The 14,385-nt window shown below is 37.0% G+C and overlaps 1 protein-coding gene across 4 annotated transcripts in view; it reads left to right on the plus strand.

The window, feature by feature from the left end:
* The window catches only part of RFX3 (regulatory factor X3), a 258,195-nt gene that overhangs the window by 145,033 nt on the left and 98,777 nt on the right, over positions 1-14,385 (plus strand). For all 4 annotated transcript variants that reach the window (XM_075827557.1, XM_075827576.1, XM_075827566.1 and 1 more), the window contains 2 exons: positions 7,810-7,907; positions 13,899-14,157. In XM_075827557.1, the coding sequence (XP_075683672.1) occupies positions 7,810-7,907; positions 13,899-14,157 (357 nt within the window). The remainder of the gene's footprint in view (positions 1-7,809; positions 7,908-13,898; positions 14,158-14,385) is intronic.

The following is a 14,385-nucleotide window of genomic DNA, read 5'->3' on the forward strand; positions in this document are numbered from 1 at the left end:
ATATATATCATTTTGACAATATGATTTACTGTTTTTTTTATATATATATAATCTATCTCTCACTGGTAAAATTAACCTAGCCTAAAAATTCTAGACTGCTCATGTCTTTGACAGTGGGCAAACTTACAAAATCAGCAAGGGATCAAATACTTATTTCCTTCACTGTATGTATATATATATATATATATATATATATATATATATATATATATATATATATAAAATATGGCACACACCATTAATAAATGTGGCACATTTTACAATTCCTCTTAGCTACACCCTTTTTTCTAGACACTTTTCAAAACTGCCTAGGAAGGTCCAAAAAGTGTCTAAGACGCATAATAATTTTTTTTTCGTACATAACTTTGTATTATACTTAGTGCAGAGCCTTAGGGGGGCGTGCAAAATGTCCATCTTTGGTGGTCTTTGAATCATGAGTTGTGCACAGCCCCTCAGGGACTGCACTAGACATAACACAGCGTATCCGTTTTTCCTGGAGTGTTCCTTTAAATTGTCTTCATTGTGTTAATATATTTAAGCTCTTTTCCTCTTTTGCATACAAACTAGTACAACTGAGTAGAGAGGCAAGTAATAAAGCTGTACACTCTGAAAGTAACTTAGCATGAAAACAAGAAAAGGAAATGTTTGGTCATTTAGGCCTCAGCTATAATGGCTGAGAAGTAGTTAAGTTTTATCTCTGTTCCACTACAAATACATAATACACGTGAAAAACTAGGTAAACATTTCACATGATGAGAATACTTAGGGAGTACGACAACATTCCGAGTGCAAGTTGAGACTTGTTCTATTTTGTTGAAGCATTTCCATCTTTGTTAATAAATCTCGGGTCCCAATCATTTGTATCTAGTCATGTTGAAACAGTTCATTCAAATGCCTACTAGTTATCTATTGGATATGTTTGATATACGTACTATTGTTATGACTATTATTATTATTATCATTCATAATAATTCTACTAGTTATATTGCGCATAGTCCACACTGCTGGATACTATGAGCCACATTTAGAAAAAAACAGTGTAGGCAATGCAGTGCGTATAAAAATACATTTGCATCTTAGCATTTATTTCTAAAGGCCCTATTCATTTTATGATGAAGCATTAAGAAATAAACGCTAAGTTTTATATGGATCTCTAGTGCTTTGGAATTTTTGGGAATTGGGAAACATATTAGCGATGAAATGGGAGGTCGCTCCAAGTAAAGCACAGAGGATTGCAAGTGATGCATGGGATCCACATTATACATTTATAAAAATGTCCAAATTATTTCTCAACCCAAACTTATAGAACCATAAACCTAAATGAATGTTCCAACTACCTAGTCTCCTAATAAATAAATATATATATATATATATATATATATATATATATATATATATATATATATACCTATGATCTACACCATATGCATCATTTATCGAAAACTTCACAAATGTATGGCCCTTCATGTCCAGACTATGTAAATTACGTTTCTTAAAAGAACACTCTGGGCGAAACAAATACACTATGTTACGCTTAAGGGGGTGGTGCATGATTTTCATTTTGGTGTTCTTAGAATCCCTGTGTCATGAACCGCCCCCTCAGGCCCTGCACTAGGCATAATACTGTGTGTTTAGTGTAAGAGTGTTCCCATCTTAGGAAAAAAAAATAGGGAGGAATCCTCCAGCTCACCCACTGATTGTCTTAGTCCAGACTGCGCTCGGATCCTGCATGACGGCACACTGCAAAGTAGCAAGAAAAGGAAGAAATGATCTAGCGCTTGTTGAGGATTGTAAAAAGGAACCACAGTTCCAAGTTTAATTCAATGATTAAAAGTGCAAGGGGAGTGGTAGCAGTAGCCTACGCGTTTCGGACAACACTTCCGTCCTTATTCATGGCTCATGTCAAAGACACAGGATATGCCATAAGTGACAGATGTGGGTCCCACACCTATATCCCGAATGGGGTTCCCCCGACCCTGTCCGACTGGCCGCCGCATCCAGGCGGTGATTTAGTGCACAGGAGTACAGCAATTCTGGATACATGCGAGCTTGCACTAGGGAGTTACAGGAATAGCATAAATCAGCGAGCTCGACTGTTTTTACGGAATTCCAGTTCTTCTGTGCACTGGGGAAAATTAATTTAAACACATTTATCAATGTTTATAAAACTTAGTTGTCTATGTTTAAGACAATATTAGTAAATCTGCCCCAATGCACTGTTCAACGGCAATCACTTCTGCCAGCCACATAGAACATTCAGCAAAATATACTCAAAAATATCCCTTGCAGAGGTGAACATAGTAAAATCTATACAACTTCAATTGTGAGTTTTGGGGTTTTAGAGAAGCTATACACATTTCAGAGTAATTTCCACTTCGTTCCAGGCATTAAATATAAATCTGTCTTCACTATTCTCCCCCTAGTGGTGAATGCATGCCGCTGGAATCTAAATATTTAGTAGACCATGGTATGCAAAGCTGGAGAATTGACACTAGCAAAGAAACTATGTTGTATAAAATAAATCTTTATAACACGTGGAATATAATTATTGAATATAAAGTATAACTCAAGTATAAACACAATGGGGATTGGGCAGGCAGAAACCACAGATGCAATCGATTTTTAACCAATTATTTCCAGTGATAAAAAAATGAACAACTGATCGCAGTGATGACAATGTACCTTCATAATGGATCTATAAAAACAATCGCAACTCATGCATCTTTGTAACAGATCTTCCAGCAGTTCTGATAATTTTATACAGAAAAAATAGAGCCTCAGAATCATAAGCAGAAATAAGCCACTATTGAAGTATGGATTTATCATTTATCTCCATCAATGTTTAGCCTCTTATCCTGAAAGCCTTGCTCAGAACCTTCGGTTACACATTCATGTAATACTATGAATTTGCATCCTCCATGCGCTCCCTACACTGCGAGCTCTTCTTCAGTTGTTGTTCAGATTATGCTTATGAATTAAACCTAGTGTAGCTTTAGATGGAGAGGTCGTGCTTGATAAGAGTTATAAAGTTGTCAGCATTTGGGTTTAATCATCCTGGGTTTTACATTCAGTGAAAGGCCCAGACCCAGGGGCCCACTTAGGGGGGGGGGGTTCTTAGTGCCTGGAAACCCCCCTCTGAGCAATTTAGGGAAAATAAATCCAGTTAAAGGCAGAAATTCTTTCTGTCACCACTAGCGGGTGCATATGAATTTGTTATTGAGTTCGATGAAAGCTGTAAAAACGCTATGCTGTGCCGTGGCAGCTGCACGAAGATAGAATTTTATCATGTTATCCTATGGATGTGTGAAGAGAACGAGGGGATTTTGAGCTCTTTATCAAAAAATCAGACCCCCTACCTTTATAAGAAGTATGCACCTACTTATTAAATTAAACAAAATTAAATTATAGGTACACTTTCCTACCCATGACCACCACTAATCCCTGAACCATCCTAAACAATATAATTAAATAATAATATAATTACAATAAATAGTTAAAATCCAATAAATGGTCGCTTGAAAAAGGCCCAGTAAGAGGGACGTTATATGCATAGGTAAATAAAAATTAAAAACCTAAATATCTAAAAGTGCTGCGACTTCTTCGAATATACAATAAATAGTTAAAGGCTATGTAAACCTTTTGAAAGTGATTTTTTTTTTCTCTAAAACTGTCAATTAGTGTGTTCGGTTCAACTTCTAAATGAGTTTTTATTAAAAATTATTGAAACTTTTTGAGATACAGCTGCTTTGTTTCCTATGTATCTTTTGCCAAGACCTGAATCCGTCAGGTCCGCGGGACTGACGGGTTCAGTCTCAGTCGGTTCTGCGTTTCTAAGTTATGAACTTAGATGTGATGGATAACAGGTGGATCCTGCATTACCCACTTTCACTGAACCCGTCAGTCTTGCGTACGTGACGGGTACAGGATTCTGCACACGATACGGCTGCTCTGTAAACAGGATACAAAGCAGCTGTATCTCAAAAAGTCAAAAGAATTTTTAATAAAAACTCATTTGAAAGTTGCGCCAAACACACTAACATTTTTATTAAAAAAAACATCACTTTCAAAGGTTTACATAGCTTTTAAGTGTTAACCACTAAAGCACAATAGACCTCCAAGTTTTTTTTAAATGTTAACCCATAACCATCATGTATAATGTTTATCAATATTAACTACTTCTTCATCTAGACCATCAGAGGTACTTGTACCTATCTACTGAACAGGGGTCCCCTGACCCCCATCCCGCCTGGTGAGGCGGCCAATAAATGCACTACAACGTAGCTCACTGGGCATTGCTGTTTCCATAACTCCCATAGAAGCGTAAGGGAGTTACGGAAACAGCGTAGCTGTCGTGTCGTGCATCTATGCTCTGCGTGGATGCAACTAGCGGCCTCAACAGACTGGACGGGTTTCGGGGGAACCCAGTTCGGTAGATAGATGAGGTCTCAGAGGTGGAACCCGCATCTATCAGACATTTGTGGATTGTCCTGTGGTGGCGCACGGTTTGTCTGGTTTCCACAAATGAATGTTCTTTTTGTATAATTAAGTTATACAATTTTCCAATCTACTCTCTGTATTAATTCTTCATGGTTTTCAAGATCTCTGCTTGTTGTTATTCAGTAGGAACGTTCTTTGTTTACTTCCGGTGGATAAGATTCTGTCCATTGTCATGTGATGGACACACAGGTGCACGGCTTGTTAGAAGACACAGCTCTTAAGTTTTGTTTTGAAATCCGTTCCATTCATCTGAATAGGGTTGTTTCTGCAAGTGTATTGATTTCTGCAAATTTCACTCAGATTAAGGCTATGTTCACACTGAGTTTTTTTGCAGGCGGTATTTCTGCCTCAAAATTCCGTTTTGAAGGTTGAGGCAGATTTTCCTCTCCCTGCACGACGATTTTCGCTGCGTTTTTCGCCCGCGGCCATTGAGCACTGCGGGCATAAAACGCCGCAAAATACGCTTTCTCTGCCTCCCATTGAAGTCAATGGGAGGTCAGAGGCGTAAACGCCCAAAGATAAGGCATGTCCCTTCTTTCTCCCGCTAGGCGGTTTTACTGCTCGCGGGAAAAAGACGCCTCCGCCTCCCATTGAAATCAATGGGAGGCATTTTCGGGACGTTTTTGACGAGTTTTGCGGTGCGGTTTCCGCGTCAAAAAACGTGTCAAAAATCTCAGTGTGAACATAGATAATTGGAACTGATTTTCAGTCGCAGAAAATTTCAGCAACCAAATCTGCAGCATGTGACTGCATCCTTCACTGTAACGATCCCAGTACCCGTGTGATCATCACATGACCATGGACAGAATTTTATCCCCTGGAAATAAACAATAAATGTTCCTACTGAATAACAACATAAGGAATTAATACAGAAAGTATATTGAAGAATTTTATATCTTTCAATTAGTCAAAAAATAACATTAATTTGCTGAAACCGGACGACCTCTTGAATGATTAGGACATAAAATGGTCAGTTATGAGAGAGAATATGGTTACATACTTAAAATAATTGTACGTCAGTATGTACAAACATACATAGAAGTATAACTGTAAAAAAAAACAAAAAAACATTTTTAAACAAAAATAGCTAGAAACAAGAGGGAAATGAACATATTAGCATATGCATGGCTTGTAGGTCCATGCGGGGTCTAGTTCCAAGTGTACCAAAGCATTATAGAAGCTGTCAGAAGATCGCATTTTGAAGTCCTCTAGTGGAACTTAAAAAATAATCAAACAAATTTTAATAAAGGTAATTAAGAAAAAAAGTGTTCACATAAAAAAAATTCCCATAAAAGTGGTTTTATTTTGCAAGTGTTAAAAAAAACCCAACACATATATGGTATCACCGCAATCGTAACAACACATATGATAAAGTTAACACGTTATTTAAACAGCTCGGTTAAAAGTGCAAAAAAAAGTTAATCAATTTATTATAAAATGGTTCTATATTTATTGTATTGTTTAATGTAAATGGTTGTATTAAAAAATATAATCCGTCCCGCAAGAATCAATGGTGAAATTAGGAAAAAAAAAAATTCTAGTCCTCCCAAAAAAAGTTTATAAAAGTTATATCAATAAGTTATATGTAGCACAAGAAAAAAAATAGCACTTATACAGCTACATAGACAAAAAAATAAAAAAGTTATGGCTTTTGGAATGCGATGATGAATAAACGAAAAAAAAAAAACTGTTTGCTCCTTGGGTTATATGCGTTTTTGGTGGAGTGTTGTTTATTTTGTTTGATTTTGTGCAGGTGTTCTACCTAGCATTTTTTTTCTAACAAGAAGTCTATGGAGAAAAATGGCAGCAAAAATGCCATAGCTAGAGCACGCTGAATTTTGATAAATATTCCACGGTGCCACTGACCCCTAAAAACGCAAGCTACGATGTTTCCGTACTCCTGGCCACCTCATAACTCAGCGGCCAGAGCCCAGCGACAGCAGGAGAAGGTAGGACAGGGCTCGGGGAGCCCCGTTTTAGAGATAAGTTCGGATCCCAGAGGTGGGACCTGCATCTATCGAACATTTATAGCATATCCTGTGGATATGCCATAAATGTCCGAGATGGGAATACCCCTTTAAGGGATTAAAGGCTTTGGACACCTTTGCACTTAATTTTTTTTTTTTTATTGCTCATTTGCTTCCTAAATGCAAAAATTAAGCAACTTTATAAGTAGTCTTCATTAAAAAAAAATCCTACCATTTTGCTGCTGTAGTGTCTGTGTAACTCCGGTACATGGATGGCAGTGCAGCTGATTCTGACATAGATTCAACAGCACTCCCCTTTCTCTCAGTGTTAGAGATAGCAGCAGGTAGAGGGAGAAGGTGATACAGTGTGAAGAGGGAGATAAGCATTCAAGTCTTCAGAGAGGGTAGATCACGCATGCTGTACTTTATCAGAGTGTAGATATGGAGGAAAACACGATGAGGAATCACACTGGCTATGTATCTTTGTAAAGAGAGAGGAGATCACCAACGACAAACTGCAGGGGGAGGGAGGAGAAAATCACACTCCTCAGCATCAGTGTCTGTACAAGGGAGAAGAGATCGCTCATGGGCTGTGAAAGAAGAAAGCAGTATAGGAATGAAGCTGTGCTAGTACATGAAAGCTAGAGAAGGTAACAGCATTCTGGAGTCACAGACCTCACATTTAGCATGTATTACTGGAAGGGAGATGCCCACAAGAGATAAGTCTGAAGCTAGGAGCAGGTTGCAAACTGTATATCAGGGGGTCTGAAAATGAATTAAAGAATGGAGATTGCAGCCTCGCATATATAAAAATAATATTCCATGTCAAAGGTATCCTTAGCCTTTAATGTCAAAATACCAATTACACGTTTGCAGCTTAGACAGAAAATTGAGGGTACAGTCTTTGATATTTTTGTATATGACATTATTTTCTGATACAGTAGAACCAAAGTATATATCACCAGGTTTTCATATGAAAGGACATACAACCGGAGACACACTATGACCATGTTATATAGCCCCTGACATTTACGTCACATTTTTAAAGTTCGATTTCTTGTGTATTCTAATTCTTCCGTTAAGCATTTCTATGAAGATAATAGATGTTTTGCTCTTTAATTTCTATAAACAGGACAGTTAGATGCAGATGTCAGCCTGTTATTTTGTACCTTGGAATTCTTTGTAATGATAAGCATGCACAATTCACTGGGTAAATTGAATCCATTTGGAAACATTTTCTTCTAAAATACTAAAACTGAAGGCACTGTACATAATAAGATTCAGTGTGGTTTTTTTTATTCTTCATTTTGAATTATATCCGTAACCACAGATTTTTATCATTTAGGTGCAGCAGGTACAGACCATACAACAGGTGCAGCATGTTTACCCAGCACAGGTACAATATGTTGAAGGAAGTGACGCCGTCTACACAAATGGAGCAATGTGAGTTACTTTATATTTTATATATATATATATATATATATATATATATATATATATATATATATATATATTAGTTTTATATAAAAGTGTTGTTATAGACTTTGTAGTCCGGGCCTACATGCATCCCTAGGGATGTGACCTATGATGTAACTAAGGCTTAGAAGTTAATTGAGCCGGAAAGCTTGTGACTTAGATATTGGTTGGGGGTCCATGTGGACAAATAATCACTAATTAGACACGAGAGAGTAGCAATTCCACAAGGATGGTGATGCTCCTGCCCAATATAGGAAGTAAAGGTGAAGACATCATGTAGTAAGAGCTTGATCATCTCAATCACAGTGTGTCTATCAAGCAGATTTTCTATAATATCTTATTATGGTCTCCTACGCACAGTTTTGTTTTTTTAGCGTTTAAAAAAAAAAAAATTATAAAAAAAATCAGGAGTTTCAAGTATTTTTAATGCTGTTTTTTACATGCATTTTTTGGTTGTGTTTTTTAGTTTATGTAATTGTATACAGGCATTTACCTGGTGGGTTTGTTTTTTTTATCGAAAAGCCTAGAGAAAAAGATGGCAGAGAAAATGCCATAACTATGTTTTGATAAATATACCACTGTGCCACTGATCCCTAAAAATGCCACAAACCAAAACACTAGGTATGTAAACATTTTCATATTTCACTAACATCTGGCACAGCATTTTAGCCCCACCAAATTCGCCCTGAGAAAATCGCATTGAAAAACACCACCAAAAACGCTGCGTGTAAAACCAGCCTATATGTGTTCTCAGTGATACACAAGTTACACAATGGAAGCCTGTAGTTCTTGTGCTCTTTTGTCCTTATGATAACTTTTCTCATTCTGTGCTTAGGTAGGGTTTTCATGTGGAAACAAATCACCGTTCACTTCAATATCCATTTCCTAATTGGCTTAGACCGTAGCACCTATGTGTGCGTATATATGTGGACATTGATGTGAATAGTGGTTTCGATCATATCGCTATAATAACAGTGGATAGACTACTCAGATGCTATTGTACTTGGTTTCCATGTGTTTCTATGCATCTCTGTAGATTTAACTTTTTTTTAAATATATATTTAAAGGCTATGTACACCTTTTGAAATTGTTTGTATTTTTAAATAAAAATATCTATCAGTGTTGTTGGTGCAACTTTCAAAATACTTTTTATTAAAAATAATTTTTACTTTTTGAGATAGAGCTGCTTTGTATTCTGTATACATGAACTTAGATGTGATCAGTAACCGCTCGATCCTGTGTGTCAGAGACACACAGGACCCGCTGACACTGAACCCGTTAGTCTCTCTAACCTGACTGTTTCAGGTCTCAGCGAAAGATGCAGCTGGTCTGTATGCAGGATACAAAGCAGCTGTATATCAATAACTAAAAATTATTTTTAACAAAAAGTATTTAGAAAGTTGCACAAAACACATTGATAGACATTTATATATATATATATATATATATATATACATACATATATATATATATATATATATATATATATATATATAATACAAAAAAATGTGTACATAGCCTTTAAAGGGGTTTTCCCATTAGAGACATCTATGACATATCCTCTGGATATGTCATAAATGTCAGATAGGTGCAGGTCCCACCTCTGGGATCTGCACCTATCTCTAGAATGGGGCCCCTAAACCCCGTTCTAGCTTTGTCTGATCTTTCTGCCTCCAAGCCACTTCCTGATTATATGGTCGGGAGTTACAAAAACAGCTTAGCTCGCTCCCATAGTAGTGAATGGCGGTTATGGAAGAAGCGTAGCATGCGAGTTACGCTGTTTCCATAACTACCATTCAGTTCTATCGGGTTTACGAAAACAGCGTAGCTCAGCGAGATATGCTGTTTTCTTAACTGTCGACCTTGTAACCTTTTTCATGGTCGGAATACAGCCGACACACAGAGGCAGATCGGGGGTTTAGGGGCCCCGTTCTAGAGAGAGGTGCGGGTCCCAGAGATGGGACCTGCATCTATCTGACATTTATGACATATCCTGTGGATATGTCATAAATGTCCTTCATGGGAAAACCCCTTTAAGTTTTTAAAAGCTGAAGACAAGTAAATAAGCATATCTAAGCATAAAAATGTATATGATATTGTATCATTGTGCTAATTATAATTGTGAGAAGTACATGATGCTACATATTTTTCAAAACATATGTATATATCTATTTTAATATGGTAAATAATTTAATCCCTTCTTACATAAATCCTGTGCTCAAAATATACTTAGACCAGTAGGGGGCAGAATATTTAAAGTTTTGTTTTTTTCTTCATAGCATTCACATATGTCATAAATCTCTAATAAGAATGACTATCCTAAATGACAGTCTAGAATGTGTTCTGCAGGTGATACATCAAACACAACTTTTTGTATTTCAAATTAAATAAACTACTTTTCCTGATCAAATACGTTTTTACAAAATTAGATTTCTTTAAAATTATGGCCTAAAAGGGAGTTCTTCCAATGTAGATCTGTGCAACTCATATACGTGTGACAAAGCCGGGTTTTGTTGCATTAGGCTTTCAGGTGGCAGATGTTCAGGTAATTTAGTAATGAACAAGAAACTGGTCCGATACATCATGCACATGAATAAAGCACAGCTGCTGTACATGCTGCTCAATATACGCTTACATGTAGCTGCCATGAAGATAAGGGTCAAGCCTTTCATAATTGAGCTCTGTGCAGTTAAGATACATTTTGAGGTCTGCATAAAACATTACAAGAGGCTATCCCTCTCTTTATGCTGTATAAAAAGCCCTTTGTTGGTGGTTGAGACTCACGCTTTTCTATCATATTGCGGAGCACATCTCATCATTGTGCTTGAGGTCATGGAAATTAACACAGGATGTCATTTGTAATATATTAATGAAACGGAGAAGTACTTATTTATGGGTTTCAATTATTGAAAAGAGAACTTAATTATGGTTCAGGGACCTACATATACCTTCATTCAGAGCATGAAATAAACCTTTTATTTTTATTCCCGTCTCCATCTATAAATGTGGAAATGCACGGCATTCAGTGTGATAGAACCAGAGTGAAGGAGTAAGCATATATTAATGCTACATGTTCCATACTATATATATATCTATAGATAGATAGATAGATAGATAGATAGATAGATGATAGATAGATAGATGATAGATAGATAGATAGATAGATAGATAGATAGATAGATAGATAGATAGATAGATAGATAGATAGATAGATAGATAGATAGATAGATAGATAGATATGAGATAGATATGAGATAGATATGAGATAGATATGAGATAGATATGAGATAGATATGAAATAGATATGAGATAGATAGAGGATAGGTATGAGATAGATAGATAGATAGATAGATAGATAGATAGATAGATAGATAGATAGATAGATAGATAGATAGATAGATAGATAGATAGATATGAGATAGATATGAGATAGATATGAGATAGATATGAGATAGATATGAGATAGATATGAGATAGATAGAGGATAGGTATGAGATAGATAGATAGATAGATAGATAGATAGATAGATAGATAGATAGATAGATAGATAGATAGATAGATATGAGATAGATATGAGATAGATAGATATGAGATAGATAGAGGATAGGTATGAGATAGATAGATAGATAGATAGATAGATAGATAGATAGATAGATAGATAGATAGATAGATCCTTGGATATACAAAGGCCAAGATGTTTTCTGCTCTTATCAATACATCTGAATGCAATATCATTTTATTTACATCTGGGTTTTGGGCAGACCCTAAGTGTGTATTTATACGTGCCGGTTTTGTGACCTTTTTTGCCACGATTATTACACAGTTTTTTAGAAAACCGCACATGTGAAATATACTCTTAGGAAAACAAAAAATTGTATAGAAATGCTTTGGACTATACAATTTTCCTAGACCAGGTTGACAGGAGCTGAATATTTTGTGCATAGTATTTTAAAGGAACACTAAATCTTGAAATGAATGATAAAGTAAACGGGAGATAAACTTGCCCCCCTGATGTTCAATCTGCCGGAATTTCTCCATCTTCCTGTAGAAATCGTAGACTTTTTATAATAAAGATTCTTAAGTTTTTAATACATGGATAAGTCCCTCTATAACAATTGCACACTGGTATAAGCTACCTAACGTAGTATATAAAACATTATCTACAAACATGTTGATTTGTAGGTCCAAGGACATGAAAAAAAATGGGGCAAATTTATTTGAATTATTTTTTCTTCTCTCACCTCTCTCTATTTTCATTTGGCGGAAGGGGGTATTGGGGGTAGGGGTTTAATATTGATACATTTTAAATTGTAGTTTGTGACAAATTGGATATTTGGAAGTTGGAATATAATAATAAAGAAAAGGTTAACAAAAAAAAGAAACCCTAGAAAACACAGTTGTTAATTTTCCCCTGATTCCATTTTCAGCTGCCATTTGACATAGGGGTAGGCCTTAGGGCTCATTCAGACGAACGTGAATAACGTCCGTGTGCTGCGCAGGGAAATCACGCTCAATACACAGCCCCATTGATTTCAATGGGGCTATTCACACTTGCAGGAGTTTGCTGTGCGTGATTTACGCATCAATCCAATTGAAATTAATAATAAAAAAAAAGATGTGCTTTGTGAGTGCGTGAATAACGCATCCCCCTCTCGCAAAGCGCATTGATGCATAACGGACCAGATTCATGTGCGTTTTTCACGCGCGTGAATCGGATACGCTCGTGTGAATGTAGCCTTAGGCCCCATGCACACGAACGTGCTTTAGCGGCCGCAATTCCCTCGAAAATCCACGGGAGAATTGCCGCCCCATTCATTTCTATGGGCCCATGCACACGACCGTGGTTTCCACGGTCCGTGCATGGCCCAGGAGCCTGGACCACAGAAAGAACGGACATGCGGCTGACACTCCGCGGCTGGCCGACTCGAAAATCACGGTCGTGCACATGGCTATGGTCGTGTGCATGAGGCCTTAGTGTCACTGATCTGTTATAACAGTCAGAGCAGTTGGGGAGGACTCCTGCTGCAGCCTGTTGTGTTACAGACATTACACAGGTCTAATCTGAGATTTGTGAGAAGAAAATGTAGAAATAGTTTATCTCCTCGGATGGAAATAGATGTGTTCTTTATATTTTTATATGTTATAATTGCAATAAGACAGGATAGAGAAGAAAGAAGAATGTTAGTTGGGATTTTTTTCATCTTTTGAAAATTTTGTGTTCCTTTAATATCTATGTCTTAGCAAACAAACTAGCATAGGAGTACACCTTCATCTATCCTGCATCCTGAAAATATATATCCTAATGTGAACAAGTCTTAAATCCATGACTTCTTATTTGCATCCTCGACCTTTCCTCCCTCCTTACTGAAATAATCACACAAGTGGATAGGTTATTGCCTACCAAAAACTAGCCTACTATCTCCAAAAATAATCCGCAGCTCCTCTAAGGACCTGTTCACATCATGTTTGTAATGTCCGTTTAGTGTGTACACCAGGAAAGATTCCAGAAGTGTCCCTAGAGCTCCACTATCCAGAAGAATGCCTAATAAACTTTCTTTTACGGCCAGTATACATCAGAATAATAAAAAAAAAAGTAATGGCATAAAGTAGTAGACTAAGCTGTTGCATACAACGGAATCCCGTAAAAAAAATACTGCACGGTATACGCTTATTAAAACACAGGCGCCTATGGGTGACAGAAGCCACTGTATGGAATCCGTCACAGGCATCCATTCAACATATACATATAACGGATACCAGAGCGTTTTCTGGTGTATTCACTAAACATAAGGCAAAAACGTGTTGTGAATGAGGCCTAAAAGACTAGTTACATGCAATGAATAATAAAATAGTGCTTCCTTTTTATTTGTCGTATTTCAAATATTCTATTTACTAAAACAAAAAATAACACATACAATGTACCAAATGATTTATTATGTCTGCAATTCTTTCCTAAAGCCGGACAACAACATACCCCTACACAGAAACTCAGATGTACAGCCAAAATACTGGGGGCAGTTACTTTGACACCCAAGGTGGATCTGCACAGGTGACAGCAGTGGTCTCATCTCACAACATGGTTGGCACTGGAGCAATTCAGATGGGGGTCTCTGGAGGGCAAATCATTAGCAGCACTGGTGGAACCTATCTCATTGGCAACTCCATGGAAAACTCAGGCCACTCTGTGAGTCACACAACCCGTGCCTCCCCAGCAACAGTAAGTGCTTGTTACAACTTCTTTTACAAAAAACAGGTGTGAATAGACCATTGACCTTCTCCTTAGCAACTGCAGGTGTCAGAATAGGCAGTAGCGTGTTCGTTCTGATAGCTAATGAGCACACATCATATTTTCTTGGTAATTGTTATCAAGTACTTGTCACCGTGGATTTACTTGTCACTGATTGAACCCCGTTTTTCTACGTATAGAAATACAGCTGGAGATTTT

The sequence above is a fragment of the Rhinoderma darwinii genome, chromosome 1 (genome assembly GCF_050947455.1).
Source record: "Rhinoderma darwinii isolate aRhiDar2 chromosome 1, aRhiDar2.hap1, whole genome shotgun sequence".
NCBI lineage: Eukaryota > Metazoa > Chordata > Amphibia > Anura > Rhinodermatidae > Rhinoderma > Rhinoderma darwinii.